Raw genomic sequence first — 22,833 nt, forward strand, 5'->3', positions numbered from 1 at the left:
GTATATTTTTTGTTAGAATTGTCATCTGTGATCTGTGTCAGCAATTGACAAATAGTTATTTTTCGTTGAAAATATATTTCTGAAACGAATCTATAAACATAACGCTAAATATAAAATGTTTATGAAGAAATAATATTTTATATAATTGATTGCAAATTAAAGCAGACAATGCCAGTTGTATTTTAAAATTAGGTCAGCCGGAATTTTCTAAATTGGTTACCGGTACGTCAGAGTTAAGAAAGCTTTATTTAATCGTTCCTAAATACAAAAGACTTTCGTGTTAATTAACCAGTTATATTATTTACAGGTGAACTTTATGTGTAGTGTTTTATTTAAAAGTTTAACTAACTTTTATAAATAGCGAGTAAGTTGATATGGCCGATAATGATGATTATTTAGATTCGATTGACAACAATCACCTAGACGGAGCCAACGGTTCAGTAAACATGACCGACAACAGCCTAGGCGTAAGTACTAAACTAAATTTATTTTGTTTAAACAATTTATATGTAAAAGATTATTTTAATGAATTTGTAAATTGTTTAACATAATTTGTAATTTTTAAGTCTTAAAATGTCTTTTATTTCTATAAACTGGCTTTGTAATACCAGAAGTAGTTTAATAATTTAATGAGATATTAATTAATGTTATAATATTAATTAATTATATTATAATTATAGTTTCAAGTGAAATAAGTCACACATGTTAATTTCGTTTTTCAATACAACAGCAATTATTTACATCATTATACACTTTGAAAAATGGATTTATAGCTTTGAATACACAAACCATTAATTTCTAATCGCTATTCCAACATTGTGTTATGATAAATAAGTTGTGTAAACCATTGTTTTATCATTAGAACAATTGTTAAAAATTTCATGACTGTCCCAAAGAAGTCTTTTTAGGATGTTTATATATGTGAGTCTTTATTTTACTCATATATGTATAATTTGTTTGCATGAATCATTTTTCATATTTTTATCAATGTTGTTTAGATGTAGAACTATGTATTATCAATTTCATTTTAACTGGGGTGCTTACAATATGTTTTGTTAAAGGGAGATGAAGCCTCAGGTGCTGATGTGCCTGACCTGGCGGCCATTAAGGCCAGGGTGAGGGAGATGGAAGAAGAGGCAGAAAAACTGAAACAAATGCACACAGAAGTTGATAAACAAATGAGCTTAGGAAGCCCACCGGGACTCAGTAAGTAAAATATCTTTTTCCATATTATTTTATTTGATTATGGTTTTATTTAATTAAAATATGCCATTTAATAATTGTTATTAAAAAATAAAGATACTTTTTTTAGTTCAAGTTCACTTACTTTGGTTACTTGTGTAATTTGGTGGCAAGTGTGTGCACTTTTTTATGTCAATTACAAAAAATAATAATTTTGGCCATTTTGATGCAGTCTGGTTGCAAGTTGTAGGTTCAATCCCTACTCCGAACAGGATGGTTGTAGGCTGAAACTTCTTGGGGAAACTAATTAACTTTAAAAACATAGAGTTAAATGGACAGAATGTCTTGAATTAATATTTTTACTGGCCTACAACATACAAGATATTGTGTGAAACTGAAAGACATACAAAAAATATTTTATTAATGTATAATTTTATTTGGTCTTTATCCAGCAAGTCCACTAAACATGTCTATCGAGGAGAAAATAGAAGCAGACAACAGATCAGTGTATGTTGGCAATGTAGACTATGGAGCCACTGCGGAAGAACTTGAACAGCACTTCCATGGTTGTGGATCTATTAATAGGTAATTGACTAATTTTTTTATTAACTATTTACTAAATAGCTTATTTTGTTCCTCTGCAATTTTCCATATGTATTTGTATATTAGATTTTTAATAAATCATGGAAGTTGTGTACATATATATATATATATATATATATATATATCTTTTCTTTTTTTTATATATATATATATATATGTACACAACTTCCATATATATATATATATATAACAAAATATTATATATATATATATATATAATATTTTGTTTATATATTATTTAATGAACAGTGGTAGATATTATGGTATAAATAGAAGAAATAAAAATAAACTGAACACTTCTAGTTTCCAATACTTTTTAAAGGTATCATTGTCACAAATAATTAAATATCTATTTGTTTAAAATCTTAAAAATAAGTCCCCCTGAGTTTCTTGCGCTGGTTCTTTTCAGATCTGAGGCACTAACTTTAGTGAACTGGTGGTAAATTATTTGACATTCAAAAAGTGAAGCTTGTAACTATTTTAAATCAAATTATATGAAATTTGAATTCTTTTTAAAATTTCGCTATCAAAAATTTGACAGAACATCAATAGCATTGTGCCATATGATGTTACACATTTTTAAACATATGTTAAATAAAATTCCAGAAGTGATTTTAGACTGCCACTGAACAAGTTTAATCATGATATTAGTGTGTCTAGTTAAATGATGTTGATGCTCAGGGCTAATGATTGTAAAATATATTGAAAAGAAGTTGTTGTTTTTGCTGGTTCTTTTTTTTTGTTGAGTGTCTTGCTGGTTCTCAACAGAACTGCCTTCTGAGCTGGTGGTATGATTTATACTACCGAAATTTTCACGTAACTTGACAACTCCCAAGTCTCAAGAGATGAAATAAACAATATTTTGTTGCATTTACAGTTGCATGCCACAATTGGCCACAATACTGTTAATGTTTCTCTTTTTTAACTTCACACTGTATCCTTCTTATGGCAGGGTGAGTGTACAGAACCTAGTGCTGAGACACTTCATTAATAATAATAATTTATTTATTTAGCAAAAAACTTCAGTACAGTTAACAAAATTGTAATTTGTATAATCTAACGAAACAAACGGCGCCAAATAACTTAAATGGAGTGTGAGTTTGACACTTCATTCCCTTTGTAATACTTGCTAATTAATCATATTTTTATTTTTTTAGGGTTACAATATTATGTAATAAGTTTGATGGACATCCAAAAGGATTTGCCTACATAGAATTTGGAGACAAAGATAGTGTACAGACAGCAATGGCCATGGATGAGTCTTTGTTTAGAGGACGTCAAATAAAAGTTAGTTCTTTGCATTTTACTAACATTTTTTGCTTATATATATTGTATGTCTGTCTGCTTTGTATATGTTGTATTTATAGAATTCAGCATAAATTAAAAGATTGTTATTGTAATTCTATTTATGTGGATAAGCTTGTAAAATTTACATACTAGTAGATTAAAATATAGTTGTATCTAAATGTAAAGATAGTTTTGCATGTTGTATTATAAAACTTATATAATTTGTTTAAGTTTTGTATATTGTTGTACATTGGAACTATTGAACAATCAAGAAGATAATATTTTATAGATTCTTATTTCTCAAAAATACTTAAAACATAGTGTTCATTTTATATTTGATATTTGAATAACTTCCCCTAATAATTTACTTCTTACTGTGTTTTGCCACACGGCATTTTAATTCTATTTTTGTCAATTTAACTTTAATTTAGAATTAGAGTTAATATTCCATTGATATATTCTTAGAAATATTTTTTTCTAAAAATATTTATATTTAATATAAAACTTGAATGTAGATGGACTCGAAATTTTTTCTTCGAAATCCTCCTTGAAACCGCGTCTTGTTAAAATCGATATTTTATTTCGCACATCAGCTAAATCCATCTGAATCCATACATACTATACAAGAGACGCCGAAAATGTTACGTTAATTTTCACAGAACAATAATAAAAAAGAAATTATTTTGGTAAGTAGTATATTTAACCGTATATTTGAGACAATCATATTTATTTTTTTAATAAATGATATGTAAAAAATAACATAACGTTTTCGGCGTGTGAAGGTTAGTTTAGAGTTAGCTGGTTTACGAATTGACTAATTAAAGGGATTAGAAAAACATAAAAAAAATAATATAAACTATATTCCAGGTGATGCCAAAACGTACGAACAAGCCGGGCCTCTCAACAACGAACAGGCCGCCGCGCGGCATGCGGGGCCGCGCGCGCCCCTCGCGCGGGTACACACCCTACTACTCCGGCTACCGACCCCCGCGGCGCGGCAGGTACCACCCGTATTAGATGTGCAGCCCAAGAGGTCTAAACTGAGCTTTGCGTCTGTGTGAACGTAGCTCTGACGTTACCTACGTAACTCTTGTAACGTGTAATACCAGCATCGCATATTTAAATATTAATATTTTGTTTTTTATGTTTGATTTATTAAAAGTGAATGATAAAATTATGAATAAATGTAAAAAAAGAATAAGATCATAAACACAATGTTCCTGATAATACAATGGAAAGATTAATTATTATTAATTCAAATTACACGTTAGACAGGAGTAAAAATTATAAAGATTCAATATCCGCCGTAGAACAATTGATATAATTTTCTTATATTGGATTTTTTTTATTTCTAATAATACTAGTTTTTAAATCCTAATTCTATAATCACTGCCACTGCCACATATACAAAGCTCAGTTTAAACCTTGCAAACTGTACATGTTGATGCTCTACACCAATGCTATGATTTTATTTTATTTTTATATATATTATATGTATGACTGGTTTAATATACATTAGAATCTCGATTATCCTGACCGGATGTGGTTCAAACGCGATCGGTAAACTTTGAAATAAACTTGGACAAAATGATTTATTATTATTATTTAAATGAAAATAAATAAATATTGAAAAAAATCAAAGATACTCACATATGCATTTTTTTTATTATTTTCTTGATGTGTGTAACATCAGCAATTGGTCAGATTAGGCGACTTTCTAATGTATTATTATTTATTATATTGAAATAACTTAATGAGTCTAGCAAGAATGATTCTTCTAGTTAATAGAAAACCACCAGCCAAAATGCAAATATATTTGAGTTTATATAATTGAAATTAAGCAAGAAAAAAAACTTTATTAACAATATCTATAATCGTTTTTTCATATAATAAAATTGAACAAAATACTTTCAACATTACAAAACTATATAATTATTTCACCAAGTATTTAGCTATTTTGATTTAATTTGATTAATTAACCATTAACTTTATATTTTATATGTTCACTTCCTTAAAGTAAATACTTGCAATCGAAACTGCTTTAAATTTTTTTTCCATTTGACTATAATTTCTTGTTATCTAAGTTGTTTTTAATGTCAGTACCATGGGATGGGATGTTATTGAGGACTGCACCCGATAATAACTAAATCCAATATTAAAGTTTCGGAAAATTACGAAAATGAGGGGGCATCTAAAAGACATAAACTTATAAACTGCTCTCAAGTCTGAGATTGATCTTTGAGAGTGGTTTATAAATAAGGGCCTAAGACAAGTTTTTTATTTGCCTTACCATGTCGACACACTATGCTTACTATAAAATAACGATATGTACAAGGAACTTGATAATTTTAACAAAAAAAAAACGACTTCTTCAATTTCAACTGGATCCCATAATCAGAATGTAACCAAACTCTCATCAAACTGAACTTTTACTGAACAGTTGGTGGGATATTAACTTATTACTTCATTTGATGCGCACACACTTAATGCAAATTTAAGACTTATATGATTTTCTTATGGATACTGTTGTTGTTGTGTTGTTTCTTATGGGACCACCACACAGAGAATTTTTAAATTAAAAAAGCATAATCAAAATCAGTTCACCCAATCGAAAGTTCTGAGGTATCAAACAAAAAAAATACAGACAAATTGATAAGCTCCTCCTTTCACATAAGTTGGTAAATAAAGCAGCTGTTGACAGTAGATTCTTTAGAAAATATTTTTTTCATAAATCTAATGTCTTTAACTGAAATTATCCTTAATTTTTTAAGAAAATTTTCAATACAACTACACAATTTGTTTGCATTTATTATAAATATTTCAGTTGTGACTGTTATTTCGACTTTGGAATGAATTTGAATATAATTAAACATTTACTTCATATTTTTTATACTATAAAAAAGTAATGCATTAAACTCCTACTTTTGTATTTTGTACTTCTAGTTCAATTTGTATATTTGGAAAATAAACAAAATTGTATATTTGTAATAAATAAATTGATATATAGCATGTTCAAGCATTTTGGCCTCTTTATTTGTTTATATTAGTTTGATGGTATTAAAATTATAGTATTGGTATAGAGTTTGGCACATTTGAACACATCTCTTGCATACTCATCACTTCAGATGACATCGTTATATCTGTAGTTGCTGTTGTTGTAGCTTGTTGAGAATGTTTTCCTTTTGTGCTATAAGAGATGTCATTGAACTTTTCATAATATACAATCTAAGTAGAAAAAAAGAAAGACTCATAAAGTGGCATTCGTAAATTATGTCATAGAATTTTTTTGTCGTATTTCTTGTCACACTTGTCAAATATGAATTTGAAGTGACATCACATATTTTTCAATTTTATACATAGAAATAACAATTTCAAAATTATTTTACATATTATATTTCGAAATATAATATATAAATTTGGGATACTCCATAGTTTGTCGATTCCCTCTATGCTTAACTTGTAACGTAATTTATGAATGGCCTCTAAATAGTACTTTTGTACAATATAAGGTTTTTTTAATTTTTTTAAGTACAATTTTGTCTGTGGCATCTCTTATGTTGGTACACGGTTGGTAGTCGAACGAGTTTATCCACTGGCACATGGTTGACGATGAAAAATATTAAATATTTATATATGAATGAAATAAACTGTAAGATGGACATATATGTATTTTCAATGCTATATCCTACCTTTTCCTTGGCGCTTGGTTTGCATGGTATGAATTATATACACACTAGTTAAAAAATGAATGAAGCATATAGCCATATGTAGCTTGTTGCACTCTAGATAGTTCTTTGTTTAAGAACAATAAATTGTAGACTCTAGAAAAAAGTTTATTTTCTTTAGCTTCACACTGTATCCTGCTTATAGTAGGAAAGGCAGAGGGAACCTAGTGTTAAGACACTTCGTGCCCCATGCTCCGGCCCATATTCGAGACATCAGCTCGGCGTTGGGTTTCACCACTTAACACGCAATGCCTCAAAAATTCGAAAGTGGGAACGGAGTGTCTGCTGTATCCGGGAGGGATACAGCGTGAAGCTGATTTATTTTTATAATGGAGTCGATAACTTATAAAGCCAAATGACACGATTCTAACATCGTGCGTTGTTCGCAGAGGCATCAGGCGCGGCTCGTATTACTGCCCGTACTGAGTACGGTAGAGGGGGGATCGAGCCCCCGCCCGCGGCGTCCGGATATTTAAACGGATGTGAATGTGGTATTAAATATGCTCAGACTATGCGAAACTTGCTTTGTGCTCTCTTAAAAATCGCTAAAAATGGGAATTTTTATAAATTGAATATATACTGTGTAGTGACGTCACTATGCATACCGCGTAACCACAGACTCGAAGACGTTCTTCGCGAAACGAATATCGAAGAAATGTATTTTGTAAGTAATAAGTACTTCGACACTAGATTATAATTCTGTTTGTATAAAAGAATTAAATGTATTTTGTTTCAGTAAAATATTCGTATGCGATAAGCGAAAAGCACTATTATAATAATAATTATTCCGTGTAATACGTATATTACAAGAATAGTGACTATTTTAACTTTAATAGAAATAGTGAGATGATTTATTTGTTTTATGTGTATAAAAAAAAATGATAATAAATAATTTCTGTTAGACGATTTTAAAAAAAATATGTTTACTGAATAGAAAACTTCATAAATAGACCTAAACAATACAAATTAGCTTAAGTTCCTTTACAGACTTTAAAATGATTATAAACAAAAACAACACACAATTCTAGAAGGCTAGCTTATAAGGCAGATTCTGGAAATATCTGTTTAAAAATCTTAGCTAATAGTGTGGCCAGATGTTTTCTTTTCAAGAATCTTGTGTTCTGTTGACTAATTTAAATTAGTTGCATCAACGAGATATTTTTCTTTTGGTATCTTTTCCCAAAAAAGAAAGTATATTAATAAGGAAAAAAAGATTTATTTGTAAATTGTGCTAACTTTTAAAATTTTAATAAAATATTGCTTTTAACATTGCGAATATTCCTTAATAAGGACTCAATTTATTTGTGCGATGCCGTAGGCCTTGGACTCGCCCAGATCTAGCTACGCCTTTGCTAAATAAAAACAATATTTCGGGAAAAGACAGCCAACAAATCTTATTTTGTCATTTATATATGTATATAAGAATAAATTTAATGTATGAAACTTTTAAAATAAATTATGGCTCTAAAAATATTTTAAATATGAAAACAAAAATGTATATCTGGCAACACTATTCACCAGCATGCTTCTAAGTATTATTATGTAATATAATTAGAAATACCTAAATTGCAAAATTGTCTTTAATTCTAAATGAAAACATTTAGAATCTTTTTCGTTTAAGCAATACATCATTTTTTTGAAAACGATTTAGTAATTTTTTAGAAAATATCGATCTTTATTCTTATATTATGTTATTTAATACATTGTAAAAACAAAATATTTCTCATTCTGTAGAAAATAATAAATCGATCAATTCAGACTTGTATTCAGAAGGACTAATGGATATACATATATTATGTTGTTTTAAGTTTAAAAAATCAAATGTCTATTGTGTCAAATGAATATTTTTTCTTTTTTACTAGGATACTAACATTAACAACACACTTCAATCTCGTCTCTCGAGATATACTTGTTCAATAACATCCTTTTTGAGTATTCTTATAATGTTTAGAATAAATATAGCGTCTATATCATATTTTATTAATATAAATACATACAATTAAAAACTTTACTGAGTCGGTAATCCACAAACTGACCAAAAGTTGTTTATCCGTGTACTAACTAGTTGTGCATCCTTCCTGTATTTATTCTTTAAGTTATACGATCGCCTATATTTTAAAAGAAGTAGAATTGGACATTAATTATTAGAAAGAATGATGTCATGTAGTATTTACTATTATTTAATTATTAATTGAAGATTATGTGTAATTATATTTAGTTCGGGTAGCTTTAACTATAGAGTTTCACATGAATTATTTAATTTTAAAGGGCATTTCATGTGGACTTCAAAAATAATCAGATCTTGATTATTTGACGTAATATTGTGTATAATACTACGTATAGACCATACATATACTATTTTATGTCTATAGTGTTAATTAGGATAAATAATGAACAAAATCGGAGACAGTATGAAAGTGTTTCCTAAATTCACTCTCTCGAATATTTTGGTGTAGTTGCGTACTCTTGTTACAAGTGAATGTTAAAAATAGATATTTACCAAAATTATGCTTATTACACATTTAATGGATTTCCATCCAAAAAAAATATTAACTTCATATGACAAGATCAAGTCTTATTAGTTATTTTAAAAATCACATATTTGTATAGAAGCACAAACGTAAGACTATATTATATTATTTGCTTTCATTGTAAAATTTACAAAAAAACCTCTTGTATGTGGAATATATAATTCGGTAACATTATGTATTTTGGCAATCAATTCAAATGTTGTAAGTATATTTCGACTTTAATATGTAATTATTTTAACGAGATTTATTTTGTAAAGGTACAATGTACTATTATTTTCATTTTCAAATAATGAAAAAGTAAAATAAATGATAAAATGGAAAGAAAAGAATGAGTGTGTTTGATAAGAATAATTTTAAGAAACCATTTTGTTGTTTTATTTACTCCCGACCATCCATCTCTGACAATTACTCCATTAAATAATTCAAATATCGTGATATGATACAATAACTGAAGTTGTCGTCGTGCCAGATTGGGGGTTCGATTCCCACTCGATGAATTGAAATATTTAATATTTTCATTTCGTTATGGCAGAGTAGGCAACGAGGCTAGTCGCTTTGTTGAATCCCGTCACTGCAATTGCAGGATTCCGAATTGAGAAACGGTAATATTTTAAAGGGAACGGAGTATCTTAAGACTAGGTCCCCAGGTGCCCTTCGCCTACCATAAGAAGTTAAAAAAAAATTAAAAGAATTGATTATCTAATAAGGATTACTATACAAAGCATTACAAAATATGTATAACTGGTAATCACTTGCATATAGCTTATCGAGTAAGTAATCATTTACAAGCTACTAAGTAAATTTTAAGGTGATTTGATATAGGGCCGTGGTACTAGAATATTTTCTCATACAAAATGGTATGGTATGGTTCTTTAAATCTGGCGTTCTGAGCGGTGAGTGCCAGTTGAGCACTTATCAATGTACAAAATGCTAATACATATTTTTATCTATGTAGTATTTTTAATCTGTAATATTTTTGACATTGGTCTCTCTTAATTTTCTGGTCTGTGGTTTCGTATTTATGACAATTGACATTTAGGATCATAATAGTAAATAAAAATTATAAACTTTATAAAAACCCCATGATTTATTATAATTACGAAAGTTTACATAGTTAAATATGTCTGTTATTGGGCCGGAATTTTATAACTTTATTAAAAAGTTAGAAGATAATGGAGATAAACTTATTCCTGTCACCCCAGTCGAACAGCCCATTGAATTTGAATTTAATGTGCGTAATAATCTGAAGAATATTGTTAGTATAAAATATGAAAATATACTTACAACTTAGTTTGCACACTTTTACAGAATGCTAGTTGCTATGTCTGCAATGGGTACTACGGTCCGAGTTTTGGGGAACCAGTCTGCGTAACTTGCCATACGTTTTTGTTTCCGGATTTTCCATCGTATCTACCAAGTTCATATTTTTGTAGTGAAAAAACCGATGATGGCGACTCTGGAAACGATGAACCTTCAGATTTAAATTATAGTTCAGAGCGTAGACTGAATAAAGCGTGCCCATTACCAGCCTGGTGGAATTATAGGGTAAGCTATTTAATTTTTCAACAAAAATTATTCTTCATGTTATATATATTTGTGTAGATTAAAATTTATTAAATTTGTTTAGAATTCCTTAGATAGTGAGACTAGCCCTGAAGATGAAACAAGCCGCACTAGCAACTCAGGTCCTGGTGCAAGTGGTAGTGGTAGTGGTGGCAGTGTTTCTGGTCCTTCCTCGGCACCACGAGAAGGAATTGAAGACCTTGTTGGTCAAGGCCCACCACCTCAGCCTCCTAGTCTAGCAAGATCTCTTCAAGCACTATCAACTCCAAGGCCACCTGATAATTTAGCACCTGGTCTAGTTGAACATTTGCCTTCTGAAGGTACACACTTAATTTTTTTTGTACCTTAATAATAATTATAAAAATTAAGTGCAATATTTCTAAAGAAATGGATGGATAGATTTGCCATTAGATTTTAACTGTGCCTTGTGTGTACATTTCCCAGGAAACATCAGAGAATTTTCTATAACACATTTCAAAAGATGTTTGTGTGTTAAAAGCTTTTGTAAATTAATGATTTTATAAATGATAACACACCTTGGGAATTAAATGTTTGCTCCAGTCTGTTTCAAAGGTATCATTGTCACAAGTATGTAAATACATATGTATTTGTATAAAATTGATGAAAAAAGGTCGTATTGAGTAGAGTGTGCTGGTTCTTCTCAGGTCTGAGGCATTAATTTTAGTGAACTGGTTAATTTAAGTGAAGTGTGTACTTTTTTATTTTGAATAAAAATATTTAATTTTGATATTGAGCAACTCTGAACAGAATAATTTTAAATAAATATATATTTTTTAAATTTGTCTGTTGAAGTTTCCTTTTCTTCTTTTTAAATAACATTCACATTCTGTTTACTAATTTTCAATATTCAATATTATTATGATGACCTATCGATTGTCACTATCGGCTATACAAATGCATGAAAGCCTGCGGGTTCCAGCGGCGGCTGGTAGCATACACCTTAATAGAGTGCAGGAATGGTTTCTCAGAAGCGCTGGTGCCAATCCTGACATATATTTCTAAATATCTACCTATCTATAAGAGCAAGTTTTCCGTGCTATTCCTAGTTTTGCTGTCAATATTCCGCTACTTGGACGACCTGTCGCTATGTGCGTGCGCGCGCGTGTGTGAGCGTTGGCGACGCCTCGTAGTGGCGCGCGTGCCGCCGCCGCGCTGGGCCGCCTTCGCCGCGCGCCGCTGGCCGCTGTTCCGCCCGCTCCTGGCCGACGTCGACTGGCATAAGGTATATTTACTTTTTGTAAACTCAGTAATTAATTCTGAGTTTTTGTAAAGTCGGAATATATATATATATATATATTCATATTCGCTATACGCTGTATTTCTTATTTAGCAGAATAGGCAAATTTTACATGTTGTACGATAAAACGATTTCGAGCTTTGTTAATCAGAGCGATACGCGGATATTCAAATAATTCATTCCTTCAAGTGAGAATTGAACACACAATCGTTGCGTTTAGAGTCTAAATATGTGCCGATGTGTCACCATGGCCCTATATAGTTATAATTCAGAATATATGAATGTAGAAGTACCAGTCGCTGGTGGAGTCGTGCTTCTGCCGCAACTGTCTGGTGCAGATGTGCGTGCAGGCGCAGCCCGCCGGCGACGAGAACGCGTGGAGGCGCAACCGACTAAAGATCGAACTTAAGGTATATTCATATATATATATGTATGTGGTGTTGATGGAGATGAATAAAAAGTCTACTTACGGTTAACACTGAGTATATTCAACACCATTTTAATGTACATTTTTAATATATAGGTACTTCTAGTACCTATATGTTAGTAGAGTATGTAAGGAAGGATATATTAACTTATGAATGTGTTATTAAAATTATAAAAAATTATTTTCAATATTATATGAATAATAATAAAATATAAAAATATAATAATTCAAATAATCGAGGCTGTATAATGGTGTGGTATGTGCAGATGCTGCGCAACGATCCGCCGGAGGGCATCGCGGCGACCCCGCTGGACGCGCGCTGCTGCCACTGGCAGGCCAGCGTGACGGGGCCGGCCGGCTCGCCCTACGAGGGCGGAGTGTTCTACCTCTACATACAGGTGCCTTACTCGTGAGTATATACAGATGCCCCGCAACGACCTCCCGGAGAGCATAGCGGCAACCCCGCTGGACGCGCGCTGCTACCACTGGCAGGCCAGCGTGACTCGCCCTAGAAGGCTGGAGTATTCTACCTTTACATACCGGTGCTCCGTGCCTTACTCGTGAGTGGCACTGGTTTGTTTGTTTTTGGTCTCCGTTTTGGTGAAATAAAGATGTGTTTTTGCACTGGTTTCTTTTGACTGCACTACTAGGTGGGGATTATTTAAATTTAACCGAATTCCTCAATCAATTTAATTTCATAAAGAAACTTTTTTTATGTAAGATTTAATAGCCTGAAGATTGAATTCACAACTATCGCCAGATTGAAAAATTTCACAAATATATCCAATATTGTCTTTTATAAAAAGTATAGTCCCAGTCGTGGCACAGGAACACGTATGGCGCAGGCCGTGCAAATGTAAACGTAACAGGTTGTGGATTCGATTGATATTTGATATTTTAATTTTCGGTAACAAGGCAAAAGCGCGGCGTTAAGTTCTATCACTCAATACGCAATGGCTTAAGAATTCGGCAGAATGTAAGAAACGCAACCGTCTTGATAGAAACACAGTCTTAACACTAGGTTCCCAGGTTCCCTCTGTCTACCCTGTTATGTACGGGAAGCGTAAAACTAACAATGATAAATTAATAAAAGATTTTTATTCTCAATCAGGTACCCCATGTCACCCCCAGTTGTACGGTTCCTAACCCGTATTCTACATCCAAACGTGTCTCGTCACGGCGACGTGGGCATCGACTCGGTGCACCACAACTGGTCTCTCGCTCTCACACTCTCCAAGGTCCTCATCTCTATACAGAGTTTGCTTACTGATCCATACACTACTGTAAGTGGTTTATTGTTATTATTATGTAATATTTGTGGGCAGTCGTGGCACGGGGACACAAAGTGTAATGCGACTGGTTGTGGATTCGATCCCCACTCGAGGAAGTATTTACTTAAATTTATATTTTCATTTCTTCGCTCTGGTGTCGAAGCGCGGCGTTGAGTTTCGCCACTCAATACGCAATGCAAAAGTGGGGAATGGAGTATCTGAACACAAAGTTCCCTTTCCCTGCTGTGTGCGATATGCAGTGTGAAGCTGATATAATTTGTGTATATTGTTAGTATTAAGGTTTAGGAAGCCGTCATTTGGATATGGGCACATGGACATAGGCTCAATTTATGACAATGAACTATATATTAATAAAATTCCTTATAATTTTTATAATTATAATAAGTATTTCTTATTATTATAAATATTTGCCCCCAGGTGTGTATGGAGCCGCAGCTCGGCGACATGTACGTGCGGGACCGCGCGCGCTTCGAGGCGCTCGCGAGGCGCTGGACCTGGAGATACGCCATGCACGACATCTTACCACAATAAATTAACGTTGCTTTATATTAACGTACGTTTTAGGCTTTAATGAGTGACTGTAAACTTGCAAAAATTGTCTTGTTTTCTTTTTCTCGCTCTGGGAACAAGAGAGAGCGCGGCGTTGAGTTTCGCCTCTCACCACCTAAAGTCTCGAAAAATAGCCGGTGCGTGGGGAACGAAATGTCTTCTCAGTTGGTTCCCTTCGGCTACTCACCTAAATGTGGAATACAGCATGAAGCTAGCTTCTATGTCTAGATATAGTGATATTTATTTTATAAAATATGTTATGATTATATCATAATAATATATGACAGTATAACTGTCGACATATAAATATATAATATGCTTTCTGATTATAAATTTTCTATAATAATAATAATACTAGAAATGACATTTCATATAGTTAATGCAAGTAAACTTTCTAAATATTTACTATGTTCATAAAACATAAAAATATTGATAAAAATAATAATTTTACTCATAACATTATGAATTATATCCGATGTATTTTTATTGTCTTTAATCAAATGTATGTTTGACTTTCTAATTTTTTAAACCAAACACTTAAGTGTAATAAAGTAGTATTGTGTAGACTAGTAATTTGAATGTCACACACTCATGACTAGATATGTCTCTTTGAATTTTTTATAAATTAATACAATTGTACTTTGTCTATATTTAATTCTACTTTTACTGTATATGTGTTAATGTTATAGTTATAAATATGTTTATAATCACAATTATGTGTTGTGATTATAAACAGCTCATAGCTGATCTGCGAAGTCTTAACTTTAAAACAAATAACTGATTTCTAACAGTATGTAAATAAAATAAAAATTAGAATTATGCTTTATTAATTATATTGTTGTTTTATTTTAGCTTTTCATTGTCTATATCTAAATATCTTATCTTATTAGATTTTCCATTCATTTCCTCCCACATTTCTAATAATTTCTTACAGTTACATAAGATTGGTAGACACTTGTCACTGCCTGGAGACCTACAATAGCCGGGATACGGTAATTCCCCTTTTTGGAGCCGACGCGTCTTCAGATGCCATGGCTTATACGCAAAGTATTCTATTATGTTGATTAAATCTCTTAATTTTATTTCATGTATTTGATACCTTGGCTCATGTCGAATGTAGATTGCAATCAGGATATAGCCCTGAAATAAAAATATTTTTAAACAAAAAAAAACGACCTTATGCGGTAAAGTATTTTTTTAAAAGTTTCTCACGGATGACATTGTTAGAACTGAACTAAATTAAAATACGACCACACGGTAGCATATATTTGCAAGCAATAAAAAAAAATAATCAAAATCGATCCACCTAGTCGAAAGTTACAGATTTACAAAAAATACAGTCGAATTGAGAAGCTTTTCTTACAGAAATCGGTTAAAAATGTTCACAAACTGATATTATACTACAAAAATAAACAATAATACGAACTTGAATGTTACTTATGTCTAAAACGATTGGATCCATAGTAGATTTTATGGACTTAAGTATAAATGAAAGAAAAATAATTTTACGCTTATCTTACAATTTCCTTAAAAATAATTAGATACAATATACCTAACGGTTACAATGCACGTAGTTGTTTTACGCTATATTCCGCATGTAACAGGGTAGGCAGAGGGAGTCTAGTGTTGGAACACTCCGCTCATCACCTTCTTGAGAAATTGCGTGTTGAATGGCGGAACTCAGCGCTTTGCCTCGACACCAGAGCAAAGAAATGAAAATAATAAATATCTCGTTTCCTTGAGTGGGAATTGAACCCACAACCTGTCGCGTTTACAGTCTCACGCTTGTACTCCTACGCCACAACTGGCCTCTTTACATTATTATCTACTAATATAAGAGCAATTATTTAGGTATAAACTAGAATTACACTCAATAAATTTTTGTCTAATCTAAAATTAACAAAATGTAAGCTACAAAACATAATAATTAAATCAGCAAATAATAGATACTGATAATATTTTCTAACATTATTTACAGAAAGCACACAGATTTTTTTTATATCGAATGTGATTTTTTATGTCGCTCGTTGTTTATTTGAATCTCACTGGTTATAGTTATATCAGGTTGACTGGTACTTCCAAAATGTTGATTTCCAGATGTTTTTTCCAGACTCAGCTTATCAAAAAAATCGTTTTTATCCCAATATCGAAATCTATCCCGTGAATGATCCCGAGATCGATCTCTAGAGCGTCCTCTAGACCTGTTCTTAGAGTGGTCTCGAGATTTATCCATATAACGATCTCGAGACCAGCCCCTAGAGCATCTTCGAGATTTATCCTCAGAACGACCTCGAGATCTTTTTCTAGAGGCCTCTCGAGATCTATTTCTAGAGCGGCCTCGAGACCTTTCCCTAGAGCGACCTCGAGACCTTCCCCTAGAGCGACCTCGAGACCTTCCCCTAGAATGACTTCGAGACCTTTCCTTAGAACGTCCTCGAGATCTATCCTTACAGCGGCCTCGAGATCTATCCCTCGAGCGTCTTCGAGATATATCTCTAGAGAGTTGTGAAAACCTATCCCTAAAATGATATTGCGTTTTACCACTATTGCAACCTTTGTGACTGTTTGTACGTATATCCATTGAGTGCTTATTATCTTTAGGCCAATCCCAGAAACTATCTTTTAATTGAGCACGAGAGTTGTATCGATATTCAGAGGCTTTTGAGTTCCTTTGTAGTGTTACTCTTCGAAGTTGTCACATAAATTAAAGATTCACTGACTTGAACTTTACCTTCACCTGTTTTTACTTTTAAAAATGTCAAAGTCTCGTACTGTATATTTTCATCCTGGATTCTTTGCTGAATTATGTAAAAAATATAGTAAAAATATTTATTAGTTTAAAAAACACTGTCGCGAAGTATACAATGAACTGAGTGCATGTAAAAATATTGCGTTGCTTATATTGTAAACATTATTGCAAAATATTACATGATATTTCATTATTTTGTACCATAATAAATGGTACTTAATCTATGAACATCTATACATATAAATAAAAATTATGTATATGTCTGTGATTCCAAAATAGCCGTGCTTTCTCAATTGCATGTTGTTTAGAGTATAAACCAACCATTTTAAAATTTCTGTCTTTCTTTCTGATTGTCCGAGATAATCTCTGGAACTAGGAGATGCAATATCTTATTAATATTTGAGGAGTCAGATAAGCTGATTAAATAATATTAAGGTAAAGCCCTGAATTATAATTGTGTATATTTATCTTTTTTATTACCGGTCAATTTCCTTCGTGTGTTTTCCATACAACGTGACATTGGCGAAATGAATTGTGCTCAACCGGCACGCTCGAAACGCCATATATCGAGAAATCAATCAAAGCCCTGAATAATATTAAAACACTTCAAGCGGTCGAAGCCGCAAGGGGCCTAGTATTAGATAAAATATCTATTCAATAATTATACCTACCAAAAAAATAAACATGTACTTAAGAGTAACGCAAATCATTTAGCATTACAAATAAACATTAAGATATCTATCTAATATTATAATTGTAGCTATTAGGACTCATGTCTTTATATTGTTTTTTTTTTCTAAACTCAGCAAGCCATTTAGATCTCAATAGATAAGATAAGCAAAAAATTAGATCTTTCTTGTTTACATTTTTATGTAATACGCCGAAACATACCTAACGTTTAATGTCCATGTTTCCAAAATATATAATCATTAAATCCAAAATTCATAAAAGAGTATTGAAAAGAAATCGACGGTTCCTCGGTAAAAAATTGCAGATGTTTTTATTGCTCTTTTAAACTACTAAGAAGTGTAGTTATTTATTTTTTTCAAAATGCAAAATAAGTAATTTATCCCTTTTTTAAAAGTGTAGGTTTATAATCGAAAATCCCTGTTAGTAGTTCAAAATAGCAATAAAAGATACTAGCAAATCAAGATCATTGAAAATTATTATAATTTTATTTTCATTAAATATCATAAAATATTAAAAAACATTATTTCACAATTTACTGAAATATTGTATACAAAGATATTCCGGATTATTTATGATTCATGCATGACACAATTTTAATATTACATAATGTTAGGTAACATAGTATACTGGGATTTTTAGCTATCCTTTTGGAATAACTTTATTTATAACAAAAGAAGAATTCTTAAGTCTCATCGAAATCTATCTCTCCTTATCTAAAGAAATTAAAGCATCATTTTTACGTGTACATATAAAATGATATGTGTGATTTCAAAATAACCATGTTTTTTAAATGATACTAAAACAAACAGAACATTTTTTAAAAAATGTGTGTCTGTCTTTATATTTTTTCCAGGCTAATCTGAGGGTTTTTGAGGAGAATCACTGAAAGACAGGGAGTTGTAGTTCAATAAATAAAACACTTCAATTGATTTACAATTTATTACTTAGCTTATTCACTAATTGAAAACCACTAAATGAGGCATGATGAAAAAACACTTACATACAATAATGACATGTTAGTAAAAAAAAAACCAAATAAAAAAAACATTAAAGAATGTCCAGCTAATTCAAGTATTGTAACAGAAATATTATGGTGAATTTGAAATGTCCATATTGTCTGGAGAATTCTTCTCATCAGTCATGATGTCAAGCGATTTATCGATAACTGCATTGATCTTTTCCTCGATCACAGTTGGTAAACTTGGAGTTTTGTCTCTGGATTTCCTTTCGTGAGGTGTTTTCGAGTCTCTATGCGATCTACTCTTAGATCTTCTGCTCTGTGACCTAGAGCGCTTGCGGTCACGCGACCGAGATCGTTTTTTATCTCTAGAACGCGACCTCTTCCTATCTCTTGATCTGGATCTCTTACGGTCTCTAGAACGAGAGCGTTTCCGTTCACGTGACCTAGATCTCTTCCTGTCCCTGGATCTAGATCGTTTCTTATCTCTGGAGCGAGACCTACGCCTAGATTTAGATCGTTTCCGTCTTGAACGCGACCGAGACCTGCGCTTGGAACGTGACCGGTCTCTTTTCCGATCTCTAGAACGAGACCTGTCCTTCTTCTTAGAGGGAGAGCGTTCTTTCTTGTCTTCTTTCTCCTTTTCGACTTCCACATGTTTTTCTTTATCATCAGCGGGGGTCGACGCTTTAGATTTAGAGCCTGAACTCAAACCATTTGTTTCTACATCATCAATTTTCACCACTTCCTTTTCTTCCTTCTCTACTTCTTTGGGTGGTGATTTGGACTTTTCTTTATCACGTTTATCTTTGTCGTGGGTGTCCTTTTTGTCCTTATCCTTTCGATCTCGGTCTCGTGATTTGTCTCGTTTCGACCTGGAGCTGCGGTGGCGGGATCTTGAACGGGAGCGGCGTGAGCTGCGGTGACGGGAACGAGATCTATGGACAAAATTGGATATTTAATAAAAATTTAAATACTCTAAGAGTTAAAATGAACAAAAAATATAAATACAAATATCCTACTAATATAACACATGTAAATGTTTGTGAAGATTGATGGATCACGCAAAAGTACTGGATGAATTTGATGAAGTTTCCGTCACACACTTGCCCCCACGCTAGCCTCAAAATTTTACAGGTTACAATATATAATGTAAACATATATTTTGTATATCAGTAAATTTATGCGGATGAAGCCATGTGTCGATCGCCTACCTTAATAAAGTTCTGATATATCTTTAACATAGGGCCTTATAAGATTTATTAAAAAAAATATTCTGTATGAATCAAACAATTATGTTTCATAAACATAGATTATTTATTAAGCTTTGATGCTTCATTGCTGTGAGGTGACCTGAACCCTCGTTTGCCTTGTCCTTTTCCTTTTCCTTGTGGGTTCAATTGCCACCTGGGGGAAATGAACGATTTTCACTTCCTCACTCTGGAAACAAGACAAAGTCCGGCGTTGAGCTCACTACCGTGTCTTCCATTAGGCGGCTCATGGGTATTGGAATGTCCATGCCTGCATATATATTTAAGCTTAAAAATAAATAACCTCCATTTGCTTACCTAGTCCGATGTCTATGTCTGGAGCGTGATCTCCGCGAGCGGTGTCTCGAGCGTGACCTAGAGCGCTTGCCACGGTGTCGGGAACGCGACCGCCGGGAACGGGAACGAGACCGCCGACGGGAACGTGACCGGGAACGAGTTCTAGAATTTAATTAGTTTGTTAATTTTTTAAGTAAAATTGTTTAACAATTAAAATACAGTCCAAAAAATATTAATATCTTATCCTATAAGCTTTTATTACAATGAAGACAAATATCATCCTAATCAGCTTTATATATCTGTATATAGCAAACTAGGTAGTAAATCTAGTATGAATCCCACACATGATAGTGCTTGCTAGCATAATAGAAAAATAAAAATCAGACAAACATTCCTAAGTGGTGATTGAACCCACAAGAATTAGCCTAGAAACAATTTTTCCACTTTACTGTGATGGCCATAAAAAGAATTAAACAAAGTAATTAAAATATTGTGACAGAGCAACTTATAAGGAAATATAAAATATATTACAGTTATACAGAGTGTTTTTGTTGTAAAAATAAAAAACAGATCTGCAGTTTTAGACTTTAAGTTGATGATATACATATAGTACAATCATAAATGTAGACATAGTATAGTATTAATCTCTATGCTTTATTATAATATTACCTCCTCTTGTCTTTAGATAACAATCCTATGACAGGGTCAATTGCCGCCGAAATAAGGTTTTGTGCTTCTTTGACTCGGCACATGGCCTCTTCTATCTCTCGCTGAGCAGCTTCGTTACTCTTGGTTTGAGGCTTAGAAATGGCCTGAGTAGCGTGATGTACCTATACAATTTTTAAAAACATTACAAATATGAATGAAGAACACATATTTACCTAAACATTAACCATCAGAATAAAATTTTCTGATATTTTGATTGTTATGTAATATATAATTATGTAACAATATATTGAAAATAATATTAAAATATCTTAGTATACATATCTGAGATATATATATTTAATAAATGGACAATAATAATAATTTTCATTCCAATAAAGTTCTTTATGCCCATAATGGAACTTATGCACTTGTCTTTGGTAGCATGCCCAGCCCCGTCTAAATGGTGAACATTCAAGCAGAAACTTACACAAATTGATCAGCATTTAATGCGTGCAGCCATTAGAATTGATGGGGATCTCTGCTTTTGTGGAGTCAGATGCACATGTCTGTAACATTCTACATTCCCGCTAATGTAATCATGTGTTTATAGTGCAGTCAAAAAGGTTGGTCATTTTTTGATTATATCATGTATCATATATTGTAATAAAATAACATATGATGTTTTGTTAAAGGGAAAAAAAATGTAATCTAGATCCTATTTAGGTTAAACTTATGGTTACAATGTAATTTGGCTAAGCAACCTTATTACATACAATATCTAAGATACTGATGCAAGAAAAATTCTACAAGGATTTCTTAGAATGATCACAAAAATAAGTTAAATTGCTGTATTTTAATTATTACAAATCTCCAATAATATTATAGTTTAATAAGTAGTAATTACCTTTATTGTTTGTCCTTCTACTGTTGATCCATTAAGTTGAAGAGCTTTCAGCACACTTTCCTGTTCTGTCATTTCAATTAAGGCATACTTTAGTTTGTCAATGTCTCTTTCACAGAAACGTAAGTAGTTAACTTCTCCTGCTTCACAGAAGTGGTCAATGATATGCTGATGTGTGAGCGCACCCAGATCAATGATTAAAAGAGTTCTACGAATTTCTTCTATTTTTCTGGAATCATAAGCAGCAGGAAGAGGTGGGTAAGGTGGTAGACCCGCAGCTGCGATTTTAGGATCATAAGTTTGTATAACTTGATTTGGTGGCAGACCTTCTAAAGTGTTGATAACGTGGGCTGGTAAGCGTGGTTCCACTGTATTGAGGCCTGGAACTAGGGTTCCATTACTAGACATTTCCAAAGCTTTGTGTTCATCGGGAATCTCACCCGATTGCATGGGAATCACAATTAATGCTCTGTCAATAAACACAGTATTTGTCATATGTTGAGCTACATTAACCGTGGTCGAATCATAGTATTTAACATAGCATATACGAGACTGTACTGGACAGGATACGTCCCTGATAGTTGGGTATAACCTTATATCATCTATCTTCCCTAAATAGCCAAATAAAGTTTGCATTTGATCCTTCGTCGCTTGAGGAGCAATGTTGGTGACTTGTATCACCCTCGTCGCGCTAGAAACCATCTTAGCCGATTTACACATATAGATTACTAACTAATAAATAACTAAATAAACATTAAAATGCTAGTTACAACACAGAATTCACATTCTGAAGGATTTAGTTAAAAGAGAATTTACAAGATAATATTTCTTTTAAGAACTTTCCTGAAGACGCAGGCAGCACGCTTCCAAAGCCGTAAAATGACAGTTCAACATAGATAAAAAATATATAAAACTATCCAAAG

The 22,833-nt window shown here is 32.3% G+C and overlaps 3 protein-coding genes across 7 annotated transcripts; 2 read left to right on the plus strand and 1 right to left on the minus strand.

Moving 5' to 3' along the window:
* The first annotated feature begins 6 nt into the window (after window positions 1-6).
* Pabp2 (poly(A) binding protein nuclear 1) lies at window positions 7-9,692 on the plus strand. 3 transcript variants are annotated; one of them, XM_085197516.1, is made up of 7 exons: window positions 7-222; window positions 308-467; window positions 1,062-1,206; window positions 1,635-1,767; window positions 2,943-3,072; window positions 3,940-4,073; window positions 7,187-9,692. In XM_085197516.1, the coding sequence occupies exons 2-7, from the start codon at window positions 375-377 to the stop codon at window positions 7,221-7,223; spliced, it is 672 nt and encodes a 223-aa protein (XP_085053642.1). In that variant the 5' UTR covers window positions 7-222; window positions 308-374; the 3' UTR covers window positions 7,224-9,692. The 3 variants fall into 3 exon arrangements, with proteins under 3 accessions (XP_085053642.1, XP_085053644.1, XP_085053643.1); XM_085197518.1 differs by lacking the exon at window positions 7-222 and adding an exon at window positions 900-921 and having other exon boundaries at window positions 334-467; XM_085197517.1 differs by lacking the exon at window positions 7-222 and adding an exon at window positions 897-921 and having other exon boundaries at window positions 340-467.
* Window positions 9,693-10,325: 633 nt separating this feature from the next.
* Window positions 10,326-15,250, plus strand: morgue (modifier of rpr and grim, ubiquitously expressed). Of its 3 annotated transcripts, XR_014878748.1 has the most exons (9): window positions 10,327-10,559; window positions 10,637-10,873; window positions 10,956-11,211; window positions 11,959-12,134; window positions 12,437-12,559; window positions 12,843-12,985; window positions 13,688-13,859; window positions 14,286-15,116; window positions 15,154-15,250. XR_014878748.1 is itself a non-coding variant. In XM_085197349.1 (8 exons), exons 1-7 carry the CDS (start codon window positions 10,449-10,451, stop codon window positions 13,844-13,846), a joined length of 1,194 nt encoding a protein of 397 aa, XP_085053475.1. In that variant the 5' UTR covers window positions 10,326-10,448; the 3' UTR covers window positions 13,847-13,859; window positions 14,286-15,250. The 3 variants fall into 3 exon arrangements, 2 of the variants coding, with proteins under 2 accessions (XP_085053475.1, XP_085053474.1); XM_085197349.1 differs by having other exon boundaries at window positions 10,326-10,559; window positions 12,843-12,974; window positions 14,286-15,250; XM_085197348.1 differs by having other exon boundaries at window positions 14,286-15,250.
* A 3,530-nt stretch (window positions 15,251-18,780) lies between these two features.
* Window positions 18,781-22,802, minus strand: Srp54 (splicing regulatory protein 54). The gene is made up of 4 exons (XM_085197519.1): window positions 21,914-22,802; window positions 21,031-21,191; window positions 20,383-20,523; window positions 18,781-19,752 (listed from the first exon to the last, which is right to left on the minus strand). The coding sequence occupies exons 1-4, from the start codon at window positions 22,628-22,630 to the stop codon at window positions 18,945-18,947; spliced, it is 1,827 nt and encodes a 608-aa protein (XP_085053645.1). The 5' UTR covers window positions 22,631-22,802; the 3' UTR covers window positions 18,781-18,944.
* Window positions 22,803-22,833: the final 31 nt, after the last annotated feature.

This window comes from Heliconius melpomene, chromosome 14 (genome assembly GCF_056956725.1).
Source record: "Heliconius melpomene rosina isolate 202511_hmr_F chromosome 14, ASM5695672v1, whole genome shotgun sequence".
NCBI classification, from domain to species: Eukaryota; Metazoa; Arthropoda; class Insecta; order Lepidoptera; family Nymphalidae; genus Heliconius; species Heliconius melpomene.

What these genes read in the sequence shown, in the direction of transcription:
- Pabp2 (XM_085197516.1), top strand. Translation starts at nt 375, where the DNA reads ATGGCCGATAATGATGATTATTTAGATTCGATTGACAACAATCACCTA. An exon ending in TGACCGACAACAGCCTAGGC is followed by an intron (nt 468 to 1,061) that starts GTAAGTACTAAA and finishes GTTTTGTTAAAG; the next exon opens with GGAGATGAAGCCTCAGGTGC. An exon ending in TTAGAGGACGTCAAATAAAA is followed by an intron (nt 3,073 to 3,939) that starts GTTAGTTCTTTG and finishes ACTATATTCCAG; the next exon opens with GTGATGCCAAAACGTACGAA.
- morgue (XM_085197348.1), top strand. Translation starts at nt 10,449, where the DNA reads ATGTCTGTTATTGGGCCGGAATTTTATAACTTTATTAAAAAGTTAGAA. An exon ending in CCGACGTCGACTGGCATAAG is followed by an intron (nt 12,135 to 12,436) that starts GTATATTTACTT and finishes ATATGAATGTAG; the next exon opens with AAGTACCAGTCGCTGGTGGA. An exon ending in TTACTGATCCATACACTACT is followed by an intron (nt 13,860 to 14,285) that starts GTAAGTGGTTTA and finishes ATTTGCCCCCAG; the next exon opens with GTGTGTATGGAGCCGCAGCT.
- Srp54 (XM_085197519.1), bottom strand. Translation starts at nt 22,630, where the DNA reads ATGTGTAAATCGGCTAAGATGGTTTCTAGCGCGACGAGGGTGATACAA. An exon ending in TAGAAGGACAAACAATAAAG is followed by an intron (nt 21,192 to 21,913) that starts GTAATTACTACT and finishes AAAATTGTATAG; the next exon opens with GTACATCACGCTACTCAGGC. An exon ending in AGACATAGACATCGGACTAG is followed by an intron (nt 19,753 to 20,382) that starts GTAAGCAAATGG and finishes TTTTGTCCATAG; the next exon opens with ATCTCGTTCCCGTCACCGCA.